This window comes from Aedes albopictus, chromosome 2, assembly GCF_035046485.1.
Source record: "Aedes albopictus strain Foshan chromosome 2, AalbF5, whole genome shotgun sequence".
Classification (NCBI taxonomy): Eukaryota; Metazoa; Arthropoda; class Insecta; order Diptera; family Culicidae; genus Aedes; species Aedes albopictus.
In genome coordinates this window covers 315,397,208-315,423,443 of record NC_085137.1, presented here as the reverse complement: position 1 = coordinate 315,423,443, position 26,236 = coordinate 315,397,208, and the positions used below count along the sequence as shown (strand labels likewise).

Below are 26,236 nucleotides of genomic sequence, written 5' to 3'. Positions count from 1 at the left end.
AATCGTTTTATAGCATTTTGGACAGCAACAACGTTGCTTCAACCTTCAACTTTTGCTAATTTTCTTAGCGATAATCATTTTTTATTGCAGTCACAATCGATTTTCGCTTCTCTTCCGTAAGCCCTCGCATTGTTACACTTGAGGAAAAACTTTAACTTTAATGAAGGTCATCGTTTGTTAAGAATCATTAAAGCATCACATAGACCACAGCAGTTGTCAAAATAAAATATAGTTTTTTTTTTAATACAGAGCCCCAAAGGTGTACTGGATTGACGATACAGTTCTTAGCATTTTTGCATATACTGAAAGACGGCTTGCGGTTGAAATTACTATTCTGATGGTTAACTTAAATACACAACGCCACTAAATTTGTGCAGACTGAGTTCAGTTTCAACTCAACAGATTAATGTTTTCAATTATACCATGAACCCGATTAACAATTAAATAAAAAATGTTGGCAACTAGATGCGTACCAAGAACCTTGTGATCACCAGGCTCGCACGATTCCACTCGGCTATCGAACCAGTTGATATGGGAAGAAACAAAACGCACACAAGAAGCGTTTGTTGGGCGATGATCACGTTTTGCTATGATAAATTTGAAAACATGTTTATGCTGGTCATTACCCTAAACCGTCTTTCAGTGTAGCTTTTCAATAATTATTCAACATCTTAGTCAATTAGTCAGTTAGTAATCGTATATGATGTTAAAGTGGAGGCGATATGCGTACATTTTACATGCACCTAAATGGAGGCATGCACGCATATGGCCTCCACTTTATCATCTTATGCAACATCTTATACGATTACTGGTTGTCTGAGTTTGTGCGAGATTTTTCTAACAACGGAAGTGTGCGACTTTTGTTTCTAAATGTTCTGGCAATAATGTCCGTGTCATCAGCGAAGCACCCACATTGATCGTATTTCTTGTAAATCGCACTATTGAGGACGGCTCGCCGCATTACACCTTCCAGAGCTACGCTGAAGATTAAGCATGAGAATTCACCCGAAACCTTCCGTAGTTTTCTACACCGTCCCTCGTTCTTTAATAAGTCTGGTCAGCTTCCCAGGAATACCTTTTCTTCCATGATTATCCATGAATGTGCGCAAATAATTGTATGTATGTATGTAGCATTTCTACTGTTGACTATGTCATTTCTGGACGATCACCAGCACGTTTCAGCTTCACCGATTCTAATCATCGTGCGCAATCAATATTAGCTTCCAGAGTTATGACGTACAACGTGCATCGCAGCAGACGATCATCTCAATTTGATCTGATTACATCGGCACCCTTGAACGAACCGTGTAAACTACAGGATTCCATTCCTTCAACACACCTCCGCTACGTCAATCAATAATTGCCGCCAACCTAAACAACACCAACAATCATATCATCTATGATCAATCTGTTGTTGTGTACAGTCAGTGTGTGAAACGTAAGCGCTTTGCGCTAAATCTAGCAACCGAAACATTCGAGTGCAAACACATGTTCTAGGTTTAATTGCTATAGGGTGGCCCTTGATTAGTTTTAACTTCTCGGAGTAACTCTGCTGAGCATTGGCTTGGCACCAACCTGGTCGACGAAACAGTCAGTCGTCATGTAACACATGCGGTTCAATCAACAGTATCGAACGCGATGAGATCAGCTGAACTAAGGCATTACTACGATCCATGACGTGCTAAGTATGACGTCAAACCCTTTCGCGTATCAGCTTGACTGAGTTTCCATCTCTCTGATTGCCATTAGGTTGGTCAACAACGTGTACATATTGATTGTTTACAGTGATTCTTTGCTACTTCTACATTCAAATCTTAGTGATTAGAATTTAGTCTTCATAGCCTTCTAATCTAAAATTTACGCTTGTCATGATTTCATCGTAATTCAATAGGTTTCTTAATAAAAATCTTCAATTTAGGAAATACATGATTGCATTTACTAAATTAGATACCGTGGGGCGCCCTTATTTCGTGCGGGTCCGAATTTCGCTAACTGATAACATTTGGAGATCATAATCATATAAGTAATTGTGCAATTATCTAAATTTCACTTTAGCTATACGTAGTGCCTAAAAAAATTGAACAATCCAACAAATAGTTCTATAATTACGATCTCTAGATGTTATAAAATAGCGAAATTTGGACCCGCACGAGTTTAGGGTACCCCAAGGTATGATTATAGAGAAAGTTCTTGTAGATGTTGATTATTGAAAGATGTTGATTAATTATTGAAACATTTTTGGAAACAGAGTAACGAAATTTCAATAATTAATCATGTGACAGGACTTTAACCCTACAAATTTGTATGCAAGTTCATCGTTAAAGATCGCACTTACCTTCGGAATTTGCAGCAACAGCGGCTCCAACCGCTGAATAGAAATCTTCGGATTTGCCCTGAGTGCATCGAAAATGGTGTTCACCTTGTCGACCGTTGTCTCCGACACTTTGTGGCCATCGCGATTGGACAGCAGTGCGCTTCCCGATCGAAACACTTGACTCACTGATCCTCCCATTATTGTGCCAATCGCGGGCAGAAATCACTTTCTTCTTTTTGCCGGCGCCGCCTATCGATCGTCTGATAAACGGAAATAAAACTAAGGATGTTATAAATCCATTTGGCAGTCATTTGACTCATATTTGTCTATAACTCATGGGGACATAATATCATTGCGACCATTAAGTTGGCGGTTTTTTTGCAATGCATAACATTTTAATATTAAATACTTCAGAACAAAATTATAGCCAAATGAGTCAAACGATTGCCAGATGATCAAAAACATCCTTGGATAAAACTGTATAGAATATGAATATTTCTTGTTTAGTCGAGTACATCTGATGCACATGATGTCAAGTTTTAGAAAACTCCAAAATCACAATTTTTCCAATAACTCAATTATCTGATAATTTAATGTGTTTCAAATCTCCTTCGGAAGTCCTTTCCGTTAATCTTCAGGGACTTGCTTCCAGAGTTCTCCCGGAAATTGCTTCCAATTACCATATTCTTTCGGGAATTCCTTCCGGAGTTCCTCCTGGGGTTCCGCTGCGAATCCCTTCCAGAGTTTTCCTGGTTCGAAAGTCCCAGCGGAAACATCTTCCGGTGATCCCAAAGGAACTCCTTTCAAAGTTGCTTCAGGAGCCCTTCGGAGATCATTCGGAAATGTCTTTCTTCGGTATTTTTTTCTTATTTCCTACGAAGCTCCTAAACAAAAATCCATAAATACTCCGGGAATTGCATCTTGCGATGCTCCTGAAATTCCTTCCGAGGTTCACCCGAAAATTTCTTCCGGCGATCCTTCTAGATTTTTTTCGGTTTTCATTTTAGAATTTCTTTTCCAGTCCCTTTAAATTCCCCTGAAGTTCCTTCGCCCGTACTTTCGGACATTTCTTCCCTTTCATGTTTTTGAACGAAATTCTACCGGAGATTCTGAACTGTTTTGTTTTTTGGAGATTTGCTCTATCCGGAAACTTTTACCAGATTTCGGAGTTCCATCCGAAGCTTTTCAGGGAATTCTTCCGGCGTTCATTATCGCCCAGGTTCCCAGGTTCGTCAGCATCAAGGAATTTCTTCGACAAATCTCTCTGAAATTTCTCTATTGATTTGTTCCTACGTTCCAATATGGTTTCGTCCAAGAATTCCTTTGTTGACAAGTTTCGAGATTTTTGGATTTTAGACATTTTCAGGAATTCATTAAGAAGTTTCTCTCTAGGAGTTCTTCCCGAAGTTCCACCGGAAAACCCCCTAAAGGCTTCTCTGGAAATTCCTTCCGAAGTTTCTCTATAAATTCTTGTAAAAGTTTCTCCGGGAATTTTTTTTTCGAGGACTTTCAAGAAATTCTTCAGATGTTCTTCCTGGAGTTCCTTCCAAAATTTTTCAGAGAATTTTATCCGGAACACACCAGGGAATTTATTCCAGAATATTTCAGAAAATTCTTTCCGAGATTGCTCTGTAAATATCTTTCCTTTTGGAGTTCCTTCAAGATATACTTTTCGAATTCGTCGTGAAATGTCGGACAATAGTAGTAATAATAACTTCGGCAGTTCCTCCCGGAAATCCAGCAGATGTTCCTCCAAGATTTTTTGCCAAAGTTTGCCCGGGAATTATTCTACTTTGTTCTTTCGGAAATTCTTTTTGAAATTATGCAGTTCTTCCAGAAATTATGAAGCGCCTCTGAGAATTATTTCCGTTGTTTCACCGAAAACTCTTCTAGGTGTTGCTCCAGGAATTCATTTCAGAGTTTTCAGTAGTGAAGACAATGCACTTCTAGGAAAATTGAAGAAAATAAACTATCGCAAATATCTGATTACCGGAGCACTCCAGTAAGAATTCCAAAAGGAAATCCTGAAGAAATCCAAAGGAGGAACTTCTGGAAGGATCCCTGCAGAAGATCTCCTGAAAGAATGCTCCAAAAACTGCTGCGGAAAATTCAGTAAAGAATTTCGGAAATCTGGAAGAATCTCAGAATGAGGAACTCCTCGAAGAATCTCTGTAGGTATTTCTGGAGCATTCTCTTGGGAGAATCCTCAGGGAATCTCATTGATGAATTCCCGTAGGAATTCCTGGAGTTATTCTGGAAACTTCTGGATAAATTCCTAAAAGAGAGTAACTTTTAAAGGAGCTCTACAAAGAATCTTGAAGGATAATTTTTTATAATTTTTATTCACGAAAGAGCCTATGGAGGAACTCCGAGAAATATTTTAGAAAATTAACCCTGCAAGAATTCCTACAGAAACTTTCATGAAAATTCTCAGAAGGAACTTATACAGTAGTTCCGAGCAGAGGAAAAAAGCTCAATAATAGCATATTTTGACATGGAGAACAAAAAGTGATATTTGTTTGTTTGAGATAAGAGGTAAAAGTACTGAAAATAATATCTCAATTTTACTCCTGGAACATCATCATCATAGCACATTAAGCTCTTGGTAAGATCTAGCCAATAGCAGTGAGCTATTTGATTGATCTTCAAATATCAAATTTTGCTATTGGTCAGATGGTTCAAGAACAAATTTTTGCTATTATTTTCAGCACTTTTACCTCTTATCTCAAACAAACTAATATCACATTTTGATCGTCAGTACTTGAACTCTGCTCGGGGTCATAAAAAATAAAAGGATTTCAAAGAAATTCAGAAACAAATTGCACTTCTTGAAATAAATGCTGAAGAAATCTAAAAGAGAAACTCTTCCAAAAACTGCTGCGGGAATATCAGCAAAGAATTTCTGAAATCTTTTAGAAGGTGACTTCTAAAAGAATATCGAATGATGAAATCATGGAGAAATTATTGAGAGAATTCTCAGAGAATCTCAAAGATTAATTCCCGTCGGAACTCCTGGTGCAATTCCGGAAACTTCCGGACCGGAGCAATTCCTAAAAGAGAACCACTCCCAAAGGTGGTCTACAAGGAATTCCAGGATGAACTGATGGAGGAATATTCCTGTATGATCTCCTGGTGAATCCTCTTTGCAGAAATCCTGTACAATCTTCTGGGGAATTCTCGTATGTGTTTCTGGAAGTATAAACGAAGTAACTCTAGTTGGCATCGCCGTAAGAAGTCCTAGCGGAACTCACTTCTGCGCGATTTCCAGTATCAAGTCCTTCGATGCATTCCCATATAAAATCCAGGAGATATTAACTTCTGAACGAATTCCCGTAGAAACTACCGGAAGAATCAATACTGGAAATTCCCGAAGATGTTAAAACTGAAAACTCCTAGGAAGAAATTCCAGTATTAACATGTGAAAGAATTCCCATTAGAATTTTTGGAGGGATTCCCGCACGAACTTCTGAAGGAATTTCAGAAATAACTTCTGGGAGAATTCCCCAAGGAACTACTAGAGGAATTCCAAAATTCCCATAGAAAATCATAGGTAAATTTCTGGAGCAATAATTGTGTTGAATCCACGAGGAATTCCCATAGTATATTCTGGAGGAAGTTCCATAGGAACTCCTAGAGGAATTCCCATAGTAACTTCTGGAGGAAGTTCCGCAGGAATTCCTGGAGGAATTCCCGTAAGAACTGTTAAAGGAATTCCCGTAGGAACTCCTAGAGAATCTTCTATAGGAATATTTGAGAAACTCCCGTGGAAACTCCAAGAAGAACTATTCTACGAACTGGTGGATCAATTCCCGTAGGAACTTCAGATGAAATTCTCCTGGGCCAACTCTTGGGAGAATTCTTAGACAATCTCATCGATGCATTCCCGTAGGGACTCCCGGAGCAATTCTGAAAACTTCTGGAGGAATTCCTAAAAGATTTAAAATATTTCTAGGAGTCATACATTTCCCTAATATGCTTCTGGAGAAATTTCTGTAGAGTTTCTGGAGTCACCCCTAAAAGAGCCCTACAAAGAATTTCAGGACAAACTGATGGAGGAATTCTCGTAGGAAGTCTTAATGAATTTCCAAAGAGAAACTCTTGGAAGGGTTTCGGGGGCAAGTTTTGGGAAATTTCCAGAAATGCTTGAGAAATCATATTGTAGATTTTTTTGTAGAAACTCCTTGCAGAATTCCCGTAATTTCTGGGGAATTCCCGTATCAACTTCTGGAATCATTAAATAAGTAACTTTAGTGCAGATCGCCGTAGGAACTCCTAAAAGAATCCCCTAATAACTTCTGTAAGATTTCCAGTATCAACTCCCTCGATGCATTCCCATAGAAATCCTGGAGGTATTCCCAAAGGAACTCCTATAGGAAATCCCGTAGTAACTTCTGCAAATCCCGTGCAATTTAATATTAAATTCCCGTTCTGGACGCGGGTCTTCGGTTAGCATAGTGGTTAAGGCTATGGATCGCCAATCCGGAGACGGCGGATTCGATTCCCGCTCCGATCGGGAAAATTTTCTTGACTTCCTGGGCGTAGTGTATCATTGTGCTTGCATCACAATATACTAATCCATGCATTGGCTGGCAAAAAGCCCTTCAATTAATAAGTGTGGAAGTGCTCAAAGAACACTAAGTTGTAGAAAGGCAGGCCAAGTTCCAGTGGGAACGTAAAGCTATACATAAGAAATCCAAACTTCTGGAAGAATTTAATACTGGAAACTCTTCAAGATGTCAGGGAAACTCCTGGGAACTCCTAGGGAGGAGTCCAGAATTACCATCTAGAAGAATGTCCGTTAGAGCTCTTAGAAATCTCTGGAGGAATTTCAGAGATACTAACTCCTGAAAGAATTGCAGAAACGATTCTCGTATTCGAGGAATCCCCGTAATAACTTCTGGAGAAAGCTTCGTAGGAACTCCTGGAGGAATTCCCATAAGAACTCCTAGAAAGATTCCCGTAGGAACTCCTAGCGGTTCTTCCATAAGAACTTTTGGAGAAATTCCCGTGGAATCCTCCTGGGAGAACTATTTTACGAACTGCTGGATCAATTCCCTTAGGAACTTCGGCATGAATTCTGGTATGAATTTATGAAAGTATTCTCCTGCCTGAAATCCACTTGTGAGAATAATTCAGGAATTCTGGTTGGGATTGCTGGATTTCATTCCGGAATTTTTGGTAGAACCCATCACGAATACCACCAGGAATACATGGAGAATTTCTAAGAGCAATTAATAATAACATCTCTGCAGAATTTTTGTGGGAAATCCCAGCTAAAAATTACTGAAGAAACCTTAGTAAAAATATCTGAAGGAAATCTATCAGGAATTTCGGCTGGTATTCCAAAAGAAATTCTTAAGGGAACTCTTAAGGGAAATCTTTGGAATCACAAGAGCCATTTCCATAAGAATTCTTAAATGAATTACAGGAAGGATTTGTAGAGAAATCCCTGGAGAAATCTCAAGAACAATTTCAGCAAGTATTTCTAGAGAAATCCCATATTGCATTTGTGGAGGAATTTCTCCAAATATTTCCTAATGGATTCCCTGAAGAGCTCCTCTTGGCTCCGCGGATATCTCCAAGAGTTCCTTCAGGAATTTCTCTAGGAATAGCCACTGAGATTCCTGAAGAAGTTCCTTCAGTGATTTTTACGGGGATTTCTCAAAAAAATCCTCCACAAATTTCTCTTGGAACTGCCTGAAGAATGCTTGCTGAGTTTCTTCCAGCATTTTCTCATGTGGTGCCACCAGAGATTTTTCCAAGGATTTCACTGGGAATGTATCCAAGAATTACCTCTAGAAATTATTGCTGGGGTAGCTCCAATTGTTGTCGAAGTAATTTATCAAGCAATCCCAGCTTCCTTCATAAATTCATCCAGAGAATTTTAAGCAGGGATTTTTTTTCAGAATTTCTCTACAAAAATCTCCCAGGAATTTCACTTCATATTCTTACAGGACAATTTCTGTTGAAATTGCTCCTTGAATGCTGCCAGGTTTTCTCCAAGAATTTGTGGTTTGAGTCCTCCAAGAAGTCTTGCTGGGATTCCATAAGCAATTCCGGTGGAAAAAAAGGAATTTGGAGGACTCACAAGAAAAATAACTACAGAAACACCGTCTGGAAATGCTTGATATATTTCAGCCAGAATGTTTGGAGAAATCCTGTTAGGAGTTCCTGAAAGAATCCCAGCCAGATTTTCTGGGATATTCCGAGAGGAATTCCTAGAGGAATCCTTTCAGAATTCCTTTAAGAAATCATCGAATCAATTTATGGAGGAATCCTAGCAGAACTCCATGGAGGATTTCCGGTAGAAATTTCTAGCAATTACTTTCAGGCATTCCTGGAGAAGATTTCTCAAAAGATTTTTTCAGCAATTTCTCTTGGAATTCCTCTAGGGTTCCAGCAGACGTTTCCTCCCAAAATTCCTCCTAGGATTTCCCCAAGATTTCCTCCTAGGATTCCTCAAGGGAGTCTTCTTGAAATTCTCCCAGAAATTCCTGCTGATTCCCTCAGAGATTTCTCCAAAGATTTCTAAAGAAATTCATCTTGGAATACATGCGAAAATTACTGCTGGAATTCTATCACGACTGCCTACTAAAATTTCTTCAGAAATTCCTACTAGAATTTCTTCGGGAATTCCTCCTGAGATTTATCGAGCATTTTCAGTAATAATACCTCAAATTATTGCTATTGACAGTTCTCCATGAATTCCTGGAGGATTTTCTGCGTGTACTACTTGTGAAACCCAAAAGTCTTGGATTATTCCTACCAAAAATTTCTAGAGGAATCTCTAGAATTATAAACAATGGCAAGTTTGTGTGACAAACGCAGTTATGAATTTGAAACAAACGCCGGTGGAACCGAGCGGAATTTGGTCTACTTTTGGAGTTCCAAATTTATAAAACTGTTATAAATTTGGACCCACAAAATGTATCGCCGCTGAAAACATGCTCAGCGCTGATAAAGTTAAGCGTGCTTACTTGTTTTAATAGTGTAACTGACAATAAAAAAACTATTGATTTACAACTTTTTCCAAAAATTGAACCATTTTCAAATATTTTTAGTTTTTCTTTCGGAAACATTTTTTTTTTGTCATAGAATTTGTGGTTTAAAGTCGTGGAAAGAAAAGGGTTAAATATGTCAAGTGATAGTCAAATCGACTGAAAAATAATTAAATAATAGTTAAATACTTTACCGCTGAAAAAAAGTTTCAAAGCAAATGATCTAGGTCATCCAAACTATTCTGGAATTGAAACTTTCAAGGTCTACCAGCTCTACTCTTATATCTCTTTTCTTTATCGGTGTAGTTCCTCCCGAACATCCTTCGGGAATTGTTCTAAGACTTTCGCCAATAATTCCTCCAAAAATCCTTCCAGGTATTCCTCCAAGAATTCCTGCCAATAATTCCACCACGCATTTTATAAGAAAATATTTGAAAATTCTTCCAGGAGTTCCTCCAAGAACTCCATCAGGAATTTCTCGAAGAATTTCTCCAGATATTCTTCTAAAAATTCTGCCAAAAACTCCTCAAAGAATCCCTCTAGGTATTCCTCCAAGAATTCTTCTAGAAATTTCTCCAAGAATCCCTCTAGAAATTTTTCCAGAAATTCGTCGAAGAATTTCTCCAGAAATCTGCAGGAAATCCTCCAGAAATTGTCCTGGGATACATCCGAGATTACTTTCGGGCATTTATCCAGAAATTCCTCGATTTTCTCGACTCCCTGGGCATAGTGTATCAATGTACTTGCCTCACAATATACAAATTCATGCAATGGCTGGCAAAGCAAGCCATTCAATGAATAACTGTGGAAGTGCTCAAAGAACACTAAGTTGAAGCGAGGCAGGCTAAGTCCCAGTGGGGACGTAGAGCCATAAAGAAGAAGAAGAAGAAGATCTTCAGGAATTCCCCCAAGTATTCCTCCAAGAATTCCACCGTGAATTTCTCAATGAATTTCTCCAAGAGTTCATCCAGGAATTCCTTAAAGATATCCTGGATTCTAGATGAATTCCAGTAGTAATGCCTACAGCAATTCTGAAGGAATTCCTGGAAAATGTTCTGGAGGAGTTGAGGAGTTCTTCATGAAAACCCCGGAGGATTTTCCTGAGGAATGACTGATGGAATTCCTGGACACCGAGGCGGAATTTCTGAAGGAATCTCTTAATGAATTAATCTTCCTAGATGATTTAGCAGTTATTCATGGAGAAAGTCCTGGAGGAATTTATGGATAAATTACCCGCGAAAATTACCCGCGAAAATTACCCGGAGAAATTCCCAGGAACAATTCGTGGAACTCTGAAGGACTCCCTGGAGGAATTTCTGGAAGAATCCTTTGAGGAATTCCTGAATAAATTCCTGGATAGTTGTTGGAGGAAATCCTAGATGAATTCCTGAAGGAGCCTTGGAGTAATTCCTGAAGGAATACCTGAATGAATTCCTGGATGAGTCCATAGAGGAATTCATGGAGGAATCCATGGAGGAATTAGAAAAGGAATCCTGGGGGGTATTACTGAAGTAATCCCTGAAGAAAACCCTGGAAAAATTTCTAGAGAAATCGCTGGAGGAATCCCTGAGGGAATCCAGAGAAAATTCCCGAAGGAATTCCTGCAAAGTTTCCTGAAGGAATCACATGAGAAATTTCTGGAGGAACTCTTGGGAAAATTACCTGGAGGAGTTTTCAAGAAACTCCTAGAGAAATCCTTGCGGGACTCCCGAAGAATCCTCAGAGAACTTCCATGGAATCCTCGGGTAACTTCCGGATGAATTATCAAGGAACTTCCACAGGAGTTCCCGAGGAATTCCTGCAGTTTTTTTTTTGAAAGGTTCGTGAAGTAATTCCTGAGGAAGTCCTGGAGGAATTCCAGCATATGCCTTGAAGAAATTTTCGAGAAACTGCCGGCTTATTCGGCAAGGATTTCACGGGAACTGTTGGAGACATTTCCTAGGAGGTATTCTCGGAGAACATCGCGATGAATTTCTTGGGTAATTTCCGACACTTCAAAATATCATAAAGATTATTTGTATGTCAGAGAAAGCACAAATAACACAAAGAGATAGTCAGAATATTATAAGAACAAGTATAGAATTAGCATTGAGTTAAAATACAAGTTAATATAAACCAAAAAAATATTATGAGATAGAACAGAAATAATCGTGAAAGAATTACATTGATAAGGTAAAGAGATACAAGAGTAGAGCTGGTAGACCTTTAAGGTCCTAATTCCAGAATAGTTTGGATGACCTAGATCACCAGGTGAATGTTGCTGATTTAAAAGAATTGCACTCTTTGACTCTAAGAGTAGCGTAGATTATATTCCGAGAGCATACGCTGCAATAAAAATATCATGATATTTACAGATACTGCGACCCATACTTCAAAATAAATACATTGGATTCATTTGTATGCCAGTGGACACACAAATAACAACATATAGAGATAGTCGTCATAGTATGAAGTGCAACAGACAAAATGGTGAAAGAATTATGCCGATAGAGTGAAGGGAAACAAGAGTAGAGCCTTCAGTTCGCACTCTTATCGTACTCTTGTGCTGTGCGGACGTAAGCTCTCTCTGCTGCAGGAAGTTTTACTACCTAAAGCAATTCAACAGTACTTCTCAGTACTACCCACAATAGCACTTTTCAGCGCTAAATTTATACCTACTGATTCCTTTTCGATCCTTGCCTGGACCCGTGCCTTCGATTATTCGTTGGACCCGTTTACGGAAGTCAAATTCCGTGAAACGGTGGTAATCCTACTTGGACACCGATTAGGGAAAAAACCTCCTGGAAGGTCGCTTCTAATTAAATCATGGTTGCATCATCGAACAAAAGGAAGGGTGAATCCTTGAATTCACCGCTTCCTTCCAAAAAAGTCGGTTTCAAAACTGTCGCTAAACGCGGCAAAGTTAGAAAGAAAGCAGAACTTTCAGCTTCTCCGGTTCCTTCTACTAAAACAATTGTTTCGGATGAAAATTTCGTTGAAATGAGTAATCCTTATGAAACGCTGAACAATTTTTCGGAACAGCAAATTGAGGATGCCTCTAGCCCAGGTACTTCAATTTCTGCTAAAAAGCAACGGGGGCCGCCAATCGTGGTCAGCGTCTGTGAATTTGCTGGTTTTAGGCAGGAGATCTTGAACTCCATAAGGGGAATCAAGGTTTCCTTCCAAATTGCCAGGAAAGGAGACTGCCGCGTATTGCCGGAAACCCTGAAAGATCGGGATCTTCTTCTCAAGTACCTTACTGAGAAGAAGCATAAATTTTTCACATACGATGACAGGTCTGCACGCTTGTTCAAAGTCGTATTAAAAGGTCTCTCTAGTGATGACAAATCACCTGATGAGATCAAAACTGAACTCAACTTATTACTTGGATTCACTCCAGTCCAAGTAATAAAAATGAAAAAGAGAACCCGCTCTGAGAATCCTCGGCAGGGTATCTCTCAAGAATTTTATTTAGTTCACTTCAACAAAAGTGATCTAAATAACTTGAAATATTTGGAAAAGGCGAAGAAAATGTTCCTTGTCCAAGTGACATGGGAACATTCTCGTAAGCCTGGGGGAAATTTCCAGAACCCAACTCAGTGCCGTCAGTGCCAAGGTTGGGGGCACGGAACGAAACATTGCCACATGGATGCTAAATGCATGATTTGTGGAGGTTCTTCTCACGCCAAGGACAACTGTCCGGTAAGGGAAGATACCAGGAAGTTTAAATGTACGAATTGCGGTGGCAACCATAAGTCAAACTTTTGGGATTGCCCTATCCGCAAAAAAGTTGTCGAATCACGTGCCCGGCAGATGAATGGGAACGCTAGTCGTACCCGAAACTCTGCAGGTAGAATTTATAAATTATAACAACACAAGTTCTTCCATCAACGATCGGTTGAATAATTTTCATACCGCTTGTACCTATTCACCGGAGGTAGTTAACCACCAAACAAACCTTCGAGCGAATAATCTACCCTCCAGCAGTGGAGTGAGTAATATTTCTAATTTTGTTCAAACGAATCGAGCTACCTATGCCCATGTGGCTGCGGGTAAGCAAAATTCAAATAATTCCTATCACCAAACATCAAATTCGGAAAATGCACGTGATTCAGGCATGTCTGCGCCCGATTTTGACTTTTTATCTGAACAATTGCAACAAATGATTGATGCAATGTTCAAAACTCAAACTATGGCTGAAGCAGTCCAAGTTGGAGTTAAATTTACAAATAAAATAGTAATTGGATTACGTTTTGGTAATGGATCCAAATAAATTTTTGAACATTTTAAATTGGAATGCTCGTTCTCTAAATGGTAAAGAGGATGAGCTATTCCATTTTTTAACAGTTAATAATGTGCATATTGCAGTTATTACTGAAACTTATCTAAAACCTGGGTCTTCAATCAAACGAAACCCAAACTATTTTATTTATAGAAATGATCGCCTAGATGGAGCATGTGGTGGAGTTGCTATCATCGTTGACAGGCACCAACTTTTTTCATCATTTGAAACTTTGGGTGTTTCTGTTGAAACAAACTTTGGTAAACATACTTTCATTGCGGCCTACTTGCCTTTTCAATGCACTGGCCAGCAAATAGATTTTCTTAAATCTGATTTGCGAAAATTAACTCGCAACAGGTCCAAATTTTTCATAATTGGTGATTTTAATGCGAAACACCGTTCGTGGAATAATCTTAGTCCAATTCAAACGGCAGGATTTTATTTGATCAGTGCTCTTCAGGATATTTTTCTATTCTATATCCCGATAGCCCCACTTGTTTTTCTTCTGCTAGAAATCCCTCAACAATTGATTTGGTCTTAACTGACTCAAGTCAGCATTGTAGCCAATTGATTACTCATGCTGACTTTGATTCTGACCATCTTCCTGTAACATTTCAAATTTCCCATGAAGCGATTTTTAATCCCATCAGCTCTACTTTCAATTATCACAGAGCTGATTGGGATACATATAAAACATACATCGATAGCCATTAAGATGTTAATGTTTCATTGGAAACACATTTTGATATTGACAATGCCCTCGAAACTTTGACTAGTACTATAGTCGAAGCTAGAAATGCATCAATACCAAAGTGTGAACTCAAATTCGACTCTGTTATTATTGACGACGATCTGAAACTTCTGATCCGTCTTAAAAACGTGAGAAGAAGACAATTCCAACGAACTCGAGATCCTGCTTTGAAAGTAATCTGGCAGGATCTTCAGAAGGAAATTAAAAAACGTTTCACCGAATTGAGAAACAAAAATTTTGCAAATAAAGTTTCTCAATTAAACCCCGGCTCTAAGCCGTTTTGGAAATTGACAAAAATTTTGAAAAAACCTCAGAAGCCTATTCCTGCGCTGAAAGAGGATAACAAAATATTATTAACTAATTCTGAAAAAGCACAAAAACTTGCCAAACAGTTTGAAAGTGCGCATAATTTCAGTATAGGTCTCACTAGTCCAATAGAACATCAGGTTGCCCGTGAATTCGAAAACATTCTCAATCATGAGAACATTTTCGACAATTCATTGGGCACTGATTTGGACGAAGTGAGATCTATTATAAAGAAGTTGCTTATCATTTTTGATTAATATATTTAACAAATGTTTTCAGTTAGTATATTTTCCTGAAAATGGAAAAATGCTAAAGTTGTTCCAATTTTGAAGCCTGACAAAAATCCTGCCGAAGCTTCTAGTTATCGTCCAATTAGCTTACTGTCATCTATCAGTAAACTTTTTGAAAAACTTATTTTAAATAGAATGATGATTCATATTGATGAAAATTCTATTTTTGCCAATGAGCAGTTCGGATTCCGCCATGGTCATTCGACTACTCATCAACTTTTACGGGTAACGAATTTCATTCGTTCCAATAAATCTGAAGGTTACTCCACTGGTGTAGCACTTCTTGACATAGAAAAAGCATTCGATAGTGTTTGGCACGAAGGCTTGATCGTAAAATTGAAACATTTTAATTTTCCACTATATATTATTAAAATTATTCAAAACTATTTATCGGATCGAACACTTCAGGTAAATTATCAAAATTCCAAGTCAGATAGATTACCTGTAAGAGCTGGTGTTCCACAAGGCAGCATACTGGGACCAATCTTATACAATATTTTTACCTCCGACTTACCTGATTTGCCACAGGGATGTCAAAAATCGTTATTTGCAGATGACACAGGAATCTCAGCCAAGGGGCGAAGTTTGCGTGTCATTTGTAGTAGATAGCAAAAAAGTTTAGATATTTTTTCTTTTTATTTGCAAAAATGGAAGATTTCTCCAAATGCTTCCAAAACTCAACTTATCATATTCCCACATAAGCCAAGAGCTGTTTATTTGAAACCCTCAAGTAGACATGTTGTCACTATGAGGGGAACTCCAATAAATTGGTCGGAAGAAGTTAAGTATCTAGGGCCCTTACTAGATAAAAACTTAACTTTTAAAAACCACATAGAAAGCATTCAAACTAAGTGCAATAAATACATTAAGTGTTTATACCCACTTATTAATAGAAAATCAAAACTTTGTCGCAAAAACAAATTTTTGATTTATAAACAAATTTTTAGACCGGCCATGTTGTACGCTGTCCCAATATGGTCGAGCTGTTGCAATACCAGAAAGAAGCAACTTCAGAGGATTCAAAATAAAATTTTGAAAATGATTCTGAAGTTGCCTCCCTGGTATAGCACTAATGAGTTGCATCAAATTTCTAATATTGAAACATTGGAACAGATGTCAACTAAAATCATTGCCAAGTTTCGTCAAAAATCGTTGCAGTCTTCTATTGCTACGATTAGCTCTTTGTATAATTAGTTTAAGGTGGGTTAGGGTTAGGATAAGTTAAAAAAAAATGTATTTCTGACACGCAGGTGAAAAATAAAGCCTGCAAAAAATCTTAACTGCCACAGCAAATGAAATGTAATATGTTATTAATTAGTATTGATAATAGCTTAAATTTATTTCACCAAATTAGGATGAAAGTGTGTTATAATACACAGAACACCTAGATTAAGTTGAAGAATGTAAAAATTGATTGAGATACTAATAAAGATTATTTAAAAAAAAATTAAAAAAAAAAAAGAGTAGAGCCTGTAGACCTTGAAGGTCCTAATTTCACAATAGTTTGGAAGCACCTGGAATATCCCATGAATGTAGCAAAAGCATTCTAGTTGCCAACTCAGGCTCCATCAGCAGTATAGACTACATTCCACGAATATTTTTTTACAATTTTTTTACAATTAAAGCATGACACAGTGTGAAGATATCGTAACCCAAACTTCAAAGTGCATTGGAGGCCATTTGTATTTCACGGAATGTCCAACTACCGCAATATCGAGTTGCTCGTAGCATTGCGAGATCTAATGGACATCAACGTCACTGAATTTCTTGAACAAAGGGAATACAAAAGATGGTAGATGTTGTAGATCTTGAGAAAATGAATTTCAAATTAGTTTGGATGACCTAGATCACCCAATTCACGATGATCTTCCATCGTGTATTACATTTGGTTTAGAATGTTGGATTTGTGACACAAACTTCGGAGTACTTTGGAGGCCTTTGAATAGCTCTGGGATCAAAAGTTCGACAGACTATGATGGGTAGTAATATATTGCATGTCAAAGATTAGATTAGATTAGGCGATTAAATTTGAGCAAAAACATGTAAAATTAAAAAAAAAATCGGCCACTAGCAAAAGGGGGAGGGTGCAAAGGGGGAGGTACCATGCATTTCATAGCACAACTTTTCCTCTTGACTATAAAAAAGACTCCAGGGTACAATGTTTTAAAACAAAGAAGATATTGCATTTCTACCAAAAGAAGACCGTACCGGGTGTTTACGAGTTAACCTTTTTCTTTCCACGGCTTTAAACGATTTTATATGAAAAAAAAAGTTTCAACGAAAGTTATTGTGAATTGGATATATTATTTTTAACAATGTTTTTTTTTTTGTTATAACCATTTGTGACTACTGTCTGTAACTGTAATGTTGTACTAGCCTCCGATGTTATAAATATCCATGTATTTATGTTTTCTTTGATCTGATAAGGCATGTTCAACAGGGTATCGTAATTTTAATGAATAAATTACAAACAACAAAATTTTTGGACGTGTTAACAACCTTTGATATATGTGCATCAATAGTTCTCGACTAAACCCACAAACCTGCACTAGGTCACATAAGAACTTTATCGCAGTTCAAGACTATGTTTCTCTAACTCCAACCACCTCGTTGTTCACAGACGACTTTAACTTTTTGCAGCAACGACCATCACGAATCACCACCGCGCACAGTCTTCAACAACGGCTTCATGAAACCCCGCTTCTGAAGTTCTGAATGGTAGAACACACGAAATCAAAACAAACACACTTCGCGGACGGCCGGTTCGTCGTATCGCGTGCTCCGTCCAATTTGATTGGCCGTTATCACCCTCTCACGTATAGTAGTCAGTCACTTCACTTGCAAACTATAGACCAGGCAGCAGCTCAACTCTCAATTGCAGCTGTTGCCCTGACGAACCAAGAATGACGAATGTGAGCTACTCGAGCGGACCTGTTTCGCCTCCCACAGGTTCGATCCAGAATGCAAATCCAACTATCAGTTTCGCTCTCTCTGCTACCACAGCGAACAGCTAACCGGCCAGCAACAACAACACCCTACAGAGATAGATGCTGCTAGCAGCTGGTGACGCACATTCAACCACCACTATCCTATCGCATCGCGGCTCGCTGTTGGGTTGGGAGGTGCAACCGAATGAATACCGGCCGTACTATGTTTAGAGACGCAGCAGGACCGCAGTTCCAACGCCGCAGCACACCGGCGGCCGACCTGCGGAGAAGATAGAACAAAAAAGCGCATAATGAGATTGTGATATAATCAAATAGATAATCTGGAAACCGTCAATAGAGGTACGTATTGATTGAGGTGGCTTATTTTACGGGAACGAAACATTTTTTTGTTCTGAAGAATTTTTTTTTTTTTTTTGTTAAATAGTACGTTTATTTGTCGATTTCAAGTTAAAAAAAATATTTACATTATTATTTAGACACTGATCTCAAGATTGAAATTAAGTTCATTTATATCTAATCTTCCATTGTTGCTATCAATGAATGAAATATAACATGCTAAATACTTCAGAATTATTGTTTTCACTCTAGTTCCTATGTGATTTAGTGACGGCCGCTGTAGATCAGCACGATCGATACGCCTTCCGCCAGTTGTCGCAATCAGCTTCCGTTGCAACAGTGGAAACGCGTCATTGACTCTTGGGCAGTCAAAGAATTTGTGCTGTATCGTTTCAACTGGTGCGCCGCAGTTCATGCACTGTTCTCCGTCCGACCGCCTCATTTTGAAGAGCAGTTGCCGGTGCCGCAGCTTCTGATTCACCCACATGTAGAGCAGGCTCCTGAGAGAAGGTGTAAGCTCCCAAGTCGAAATATTCCTCCAGATACGGGGCCAATTTAAGTTTGGATGTTGTGTCTCCACCTTTGGTCTGTCCGTCCGCTCAACGAAAAAACGGTGGATGAGATCGGCGGAAGGGTGAAGGCGGATTTGGAAGGGAAGGTCTGCATAGTTTCGGAGGATCAATTTTAGGCAGGGAAGATCAGAGAGCGAGTTTGCGTTGGGAGGATTTGCTGAGTTGAGAAAGGAGTTGTAGTGGGGGATCGACTCGACCTCGTGAAGATGTCGGTTGATCATTAATGCGGGGCATTTCATCCGCGGCAGATGCAGTTTTAGCCCGCCGTTTTCCTTGCTGCGTGCAAGTTGCTCCATCGGTACAGTTGCCGGCGCTCCTCGAAAAATAAAACGCCGCATGGTTGCTGTGACTTTCGCTATGTGTGCTGAAGTGGGTGTTAAGTGTGCTGCAATATACCACATCTTCGAGGAGAGGAAGGTGTTCAGAAGAACAACTTTTTGGTGCAGTGAGAGGCTCCGTTGAGAGTGTAGCCAGACTTGCCGAGAGAAGTTCGTGACAAGCGTATTCCAGTTTATGTTGACCATCTCCACTATTGAATTTGTAAAGACGATGCCAAGAATTCTAATCGCATTTTCTGTACGCAGCCATGGTACAGTAAGGGGCTCATTAATTATCCCGACGTCGATTGCTGTCGTCTTCCTTTCGTTCAAACGAGCGCCAGCTACGCGCCCAAATCGTTTGAACAAATCTCGCATCGTATTCAACTGGTCAACCGTACTGATAATTGCACTGATGTCATCAGCGTACGCAACTATCAAATCTCCGCCGCACACTTGCTCCAACCGCAGCAGAAGAGGATGCAGGTAAAGCACAAACAAATGCATAGAGAGAGGATCTCCCTGCCGGACCGATCGCTCTATTGGAAAGGCTTGTGATAGAAAACCGTTGATTAACAAGCGCGACGATGATGATGCTGCTATTCGAGATAACAGGTTGACCATTTCAACGTCGAAGCCCAACGCACGCATTGTATTAAACAAAAAACGATGGTCCACCCGATCGAAAGCGTGGTCCAAATCGAACCCGACCAGTTTAGCAGTTCGACCGGTTGCTCTCAGCTGTGCAATTCTATCCTTAACTGCTAGAGTGGCTTGAAAAATATTCTTGCCCGCATTGGAGCACTTCTGTGATCCAGTCAGAACCCGATGTGTTCGAAGTACATTTTCAATGCGCCGTTTCAAAATCCTAGATAGAATTTTGTAATCGAAATTCACCAAACTGATCGGCCTATAAGAACGTGCAGTTTCCCCCGCATCACGCTTCTTCACAAGCACAATCACCCCATCGACAAACTGGGATGGAAAATCCGATCTTAGAGCTTCATTCATGACCAGGTTCAGCTCCCGGTGGATCACATCAAACGTACGAAGGTAAAACTCTTTCGGCAAACCATCGGGTCCGGGCGACTTTTTGGAGGCGCTCGTTCGGATCGCAGACAGAATATCTGCAGTTGTGATATCATCCATGCAGGCTTCATTTACTGGATCTTGTTCGGGGATTACTCTCTCGCACTGGAACGTTCTCTCGGGTTCTCCCCCCTCCACATTTTCTCGTGCATAGAGATTGGCAAAATACTCCACCATGTGATTCCGTATCTCCACAGAGTCGTCGATTACATCGCCGTGGGCATCTCGCAGCTGTTCGATGGTGGTTCTACGCCTTGTACGCTCTCCTAGTTGGAATGTGGAAAGTGGCTCACCGGCTACAAGCGTTTCGTTTATTCGAGTAAACATTTCCGAAAAACGACGTTGGTGAGAGAGGAGTTCGGCTTTTATTCTGTTGATGGTTATCAGCATGTCGCGGTTGTTATGATAGCCATCATACGCTTGCCGTAGCATCTCGTACAGGCGTTGATATTCGCGGTGGAAAGCATCAAATGCTAATTTGGACTTCCATCGAAAAAAGGATTTTATTTTCGGCTTAGCGCAGAAAAGCCACCAATCCATCCATGATGGATAATTTCGACGTTGACGGGTCCAGTATTGCCAGGAGATTTGCAGCTCTTCGATGTTTTCCGTGGTGAGAAGGTGAGGACGGAGGGACCAGTATCCACGTCCGGGCGCTCGGTCGGGAAGGGGCAGGCATAGTCTCGCAGTCACAGCCTTGTGATCCGAGAAGCAGCAAACGTGATCAGCTGTGGCTCTCAGTTGTTCTCGGAGCCCGGCACTCACATAGAAGCGATCGAGCCTGGATGAAGAGTTGTGTGTAATGTACGTGTATCCCATATCGCGTGATCGGAGCTGTTGCCACACATCGATCAGCCGAAGCTGCTGTACGGCGAACTGTAGTGCGGGACTCGAATTAGATCCGGTCGCGTCGCATTGTCGTATCACACAATTGAAGTCGCCACCGAGGATGACGTGATCAGTTCGATGCCGTAGATAATAAGCGATAGTGTTGCTGTAAAAACGTTCTCTCTCGGCGCGGAGAGCGGATCCCGACGGGGCATACACGTTACATAGAGTCGTGTTCTGTACTCGTAGAGCAACTAATCTTCCATCCAGGCTCTTTTCTATGTGCGAATACCGAATGTGCTCTTTGAGAGCAATCGCCGTTCCTCTTCTCGCATGGTCAACATTACACACGACATTGTAGCCCGGTAGAGTGAGCTGTTCATTTTCTACCTCTTGCAGGAAGATTATATCCAGATCGACGGTCCGGATGAAGGTTCGGAGAGCATTAAGTTTGGTTGGGTTCGTTATCGTGTTGATATTGATGGTGCCGATGTTGATACTGGTGTACGCCATTACAAGTGCAGGTCGTCCCCAGATGCTCGGTCTTGGTCGTTGTTGATAGTACTGTGTCGCATCTTCTTCCCAGGAGGCGATCGCTTGCCTCGGGACCGTCTGCTGCTGGTTGAAGTGCGTGACGCTTGCGAGTTGTCAGTTTCATTACCATCTGTCTTACGGAGCGAAGAGAAGCCACCGATTGTTGCTGATATCGGCGTGAGCTGGATGATAGGTTGTGCTATGAGGGCATTCTGAACCATCGATGATGTCGTTGGTGGAGGAGCCATCGTGTTTACCTGCGACTGCTGCAGCGGTCGGGTTTCGTTCGGCTTCGGCTCGTTCAGCCGTGTTGCGCTCGATTGTGTCTGGGGTTCCGACGGGCGATTGTTCGGCTTTGCCGATTTTTTTAGCAGCGCTGGCTGTTTCGCTACATTAGCGTATGACTGGTCAGCTGTGAGCTTTTGCGCCAGCAGTTTCTTATTTTGCACACATGGGATTCCCACGTGCACAAATTCTTGACAGTGCAAACATGTTTGCCGCTGCCCCTTATAGCTCACCGCCGTGTCTTCCCCACCTATCGTGACGAGAGAGGGTATGTTCTTCTTCACCACCATTCGGGCAATACGAACACCGGTTTTGACACCTCCGAAGAGGGATCGCTCGTCCCACAGAAGGTCTCGAATGCTGAGAATTTCACCAAATTCCGAGAGAAACTCGGCGATGTGCTCGTTGGAGACGTCGCTGGACAGGTCGAACAGCCGAACTTCAACTGCCCCGTCCTCCATCATGACCCGCAGCTTGTAGGCCTTCCCGTCGTACACGAATTCATGTTTGTTGTCGTGTTTCGAAACTATTTCCTCGGCGAGTTCGAGGTTAATGACCTCCACAAAGGTACACCCCAATCGTCGGCTGGGCTGCAGCAGACGCACGTGTTCTCGTGTCAGACCAAGCTCTTTCCCGATGAATTTGTGGATTTCATCGTGGGAAAGTTGCTTTGGAAACTGTGAGTAATCGACGCGAAAAGTATTTTCGCGACGCGGCATCGCGATACTAAACGGACCGATGGATCAAATCGTGATACTGTAAACGATCGAAAAATAACGTACAGTCTGAACGACTTCCGATTTTTGCTCGTCCGAAAAACATCGACTGTTCGGCTCGGAAGTTGAGCTCTAACTGAAGAATGGCAAGTTTGGATAAAAATCATTGTTGTAGCACAACCATAAATATCTCACATCATTCATTCAAATTATAAATCGATCGAGTTTGGAAACAGATATATCACTCAAACAACAGATTACCCATTTGCTTTCAAAAGGTTTCGAGAACCGTCATAAAACCAAGACGTTTTTTTTAATGATTGTGTTTATAAGCTATTAAGGTTATAAATTGAAACCTCCTCGAATCTACATGACCAAAAATGATACTTGGGAAATATAGTATAAGATTGCCTTGACAGTTCAAAACCAAATCGGTTAGGATTCGATTAGAATTCTATTTCCATAGAAAAAAAAATGTTATAAGACCACTTTAACGGAACAGAAGCCAGTAATTCCTGAAGAAATCTCGGAAAGAAATTCTAATTGAAGCCTGGAAAGAACTCCTGGAAGAATTCCAGAAAATGTTCACAGAAGGAATTCCAGGAGGAATCACAAAAGAAACATCTGAAGGAATCCCTGAAAGACATTCTAGTGGAATCCCGGAAAGATTCCTAATGATGATGAACCTGGGCTTGTTAGGGGAATATCTGTAGTTAAAAAGAAAATCTTGTTAAGTACTGTTCCTTTGAATTCCACTAAGGATTTGCATCCTTTGACAGATACGTATTCTCGACTCTCTGAAGACGACCTTACAGTTGAGGTCGAAATACGTATCTGTCAAAGGATGCAAATTCGAAGACGGTGTAATTGTCTTTTAAAATTCTTGAAATTCTTGGTGGAATTCAAAGGAACAGTACTTAACAAGATTCCTTACTTTACTTACTTTCAGTCCTGGGCACCCACGGTGGTTCAGAGGGCCGAATTGAAAGATTTCCATCCTGGGCGATTGCCAGCCATATCGACTTGACCTGTGGCCAGGTCAAATTTCTGTCGACTTGCTTGATTTCGTTGTTGAGGCTGCGCCGCCATGAGACTCTGGGTCTGCCTCTGCTGCGATGTCCTGCTGTGTTCCAATCTAACGCTTGCTTGCAAATTTCGTTTCCGACCCTGCGTACAGTGTGGCTGACCCACCTCCACTTTCGCTCCCGAATTTCTGTCGTTATCGGATTTTGATAACATCGACGATGGAGATCCACGTTGGAGATCCAATTGTGAGGCCACCATGCACGAATTATATACCGCAGGCATCTATTGATGAAAGACCTGCAGCCGTTGAGTGTTCTTTTTTTTTTCGGATGGCCCACCTCATACCCATACACATTTTTTGTAGCATGGAAGGTTTATGAGCAGATATCTTTTGATAATATTTTACAACAGCTTCAGAGAGTTCCCTTTAATCGTACTCTACTTCCGTGTATGCCCATCCAGTTCTCTCTATTCTATTGGTCTCATTTTAACAAATTCTGAGCAGAGTCTTTTGAAGTGTCGTAGGTTGTTCGTACGTTGTGCATCTTCAGGCAATTGGTTGAATAAACTATATCCTTTGTAAAGCAACGAATTTTGCGTGCATGTTTTTCTGTAGTTCGGTAGTCTGAGGCTTCCAGCATATCTTGTTTCATATCGATGCATATCCGATCCATAACATACAGTACTCGTTAAATATTGAGGTGCCATTCCATTGACAACTCGAAAAATGAACACTAACGTATTGAATTCGATCCGTTGAAGTATTGACATCCATTGAAGACAGTTTAACATAATTACCCGTGGAGTTAGCCGTTCGCATTGCAGAATTAGCCGCATTACCTTGTTTTGTAGAATTTGCATTCGTTTTAATTGTGTTTTTGAAGCCAGAAACTGGATAGAAGCACAATAGTCGAAGTGGGAGCGATGATCGTCTTATACAATGTCACTTTAGCATCAAATGGGACATAACGGCTAACTCGGCATAAAACTCCAAATTTTTGGGCAGCTTTTTTAATCGAATAGTTAATGTGTTCACAGAAATTCAGTTTTTCATCCAGCATTACTCCAAGATACTTCATCGATTTTACCCGTTCCACAACTTCTTCATCTATATGCAGTTCACCTGTGCAACCCGTTTGTGATCTCGTTGTTACGATCATATATTTTGTCTTTACTATATTAAGTTTCAACTTTTTCCACTTCAACCATTCTGAAAAGTACCGTAGTTCTTCGTTCATAACTTGAAAGCACTCTGTATAGCTACTCCCTTCAAAAAACAATACTGTGTCGTCGGCAAAGAGATTCACCTCCACTCGATGTAGCACCCGCTTCAAATCGTTTATATACAGAATAAATAACAGTGGTCCAAGAACACTACCCTGAGGAACACCAAGGTCCACGGCTGTCTCAGATGATACCGATTTATTATATCTTGTCACTTGAGTGCGGTTCTCCAAATAGCTACTGAACCACTTCAATGCAATCCCTTGGATCCCATACCGCTTCAAGACATCTCTCAACTTTGATCGATCAATGGTTTCGAATGCTCTCTTCAGATCAACAAACACTGCCATGACTATTTTCCCTCGTTCAATAGACTGCTTCCACTTCAACAACAGCAAATTCAACGCAGTTTCACATGAATGATGCTTCCTGAATCCTGACTGCTCCTCGAGAATTATTCCATTGTTATCCACATAGTTCATTATCTGCTCCTTAGCCAATGTTTCCAGTATCTTCTCATATAGTGGCAACATATTTATTGGTCTGTAGTCTTCTGGTCACGTAGATTTTGGAACTTTCGGAATAGGAATCACCAAGGTTTTTTTCCACGTAGCAGGAAAAACACCATTCTGCAAAGATTTATTAACAACTTCTAGCAGCAAAAGTTTAATCACATCAAATGAATCCAGTAACACTCGTTTCGTCACGTTCTCAACTCCTGCACACTCTTTCAGCGCATGAACTGTTTCCTGCAACTTAGCAACTGTAATCGGCTCAAACCTACAAAATCTCGTATTCATCTCGGTGTCCTCAGCTCTTTCGGCTTGTTCGCTTGTTGTAGATACGATACTACTATGTATTTCTCTTACACTTGCCACAAAGTAGTTGTTCAGTCTTATTGCGGTTTCGTCTTCCGATAGTGAACCATCCATAATTATTTGCGTTGTCGGTCGTCCGGCTGGCAGGATAAGAGATTTCAAACATTTCCACATTCTTTTAGAGTCCCCTTGACAATCTCTGATTTCTTGAACAATTGATTCGTTTTTCGCCATCTGCAGCTCACGTACGTAACAATTCCGAAGGAGTTTATACCTTTTCCAGTCCTCATTACTTCTGCTCTCTTTAAATAATCGATACGCACGGTCTCTTTCGGACTTCTCTCTCTCTCTTCTTGGCGTAACGTCCTCACTGGGACAAAGCCTGCTTCTCAGCTTAGTGTTCTATGAGCACTTCCACAGTTATTAACTGAGAGCTTCCTCTGCCAATGACCATTTTGCATGTGTATATCGTGTGGCAGGCACGAAGATACTCTATGCCCAAGGAAGTCAAGGAAATTTCCTTTACGAAAAGATCCTGGACCGACCGGGAATCGAACCCGTCACCCTCAGCATGGTCATGCTGAATACCCGTGCGTTTACCGCCTCGGCTATATGGGCCCTTT

The 26,236-nt window shown here is 40.5% G+C and overlaps 1 protein-coding gene across 5 annotated transcripts in view; it reads right to left on the bottom strand.

Moving 5' to 3' along the window:
- The window catches only part of LOC109412540 (ankyrin-3), a 52,394-nt gene that overhangs the window by 15,910 nt on the left and 10,248 nt on the right, over positions 1–26,236 (bottom strand). Inside the window, exons 2-3 of one of the 5 annotated variants that reach the window (XM_062852300.1) lie at positions 17,464–18,127; positions 2,336–2,593 (exon numbers count right to left, since the gene is read on the bottom strand). In XM_062852300.1, coding sequence (XP_062708284.1) covers positions 2,336–2,512 — 177 coding nt within the window. In that variant the 5' untranslated portion in view covers positions 2,513–2,593; positions 17,464–18,127. The remainder of the gene's footprint in view (positions 1–2,335; positions 2,594–17,463; positions 18,128–26,236) is intronic. The other 4 variants (XM_029880052.2, XM_029880053.2, XM_029880054.2 and 1 more) reach the window with 4 other exon arrangements.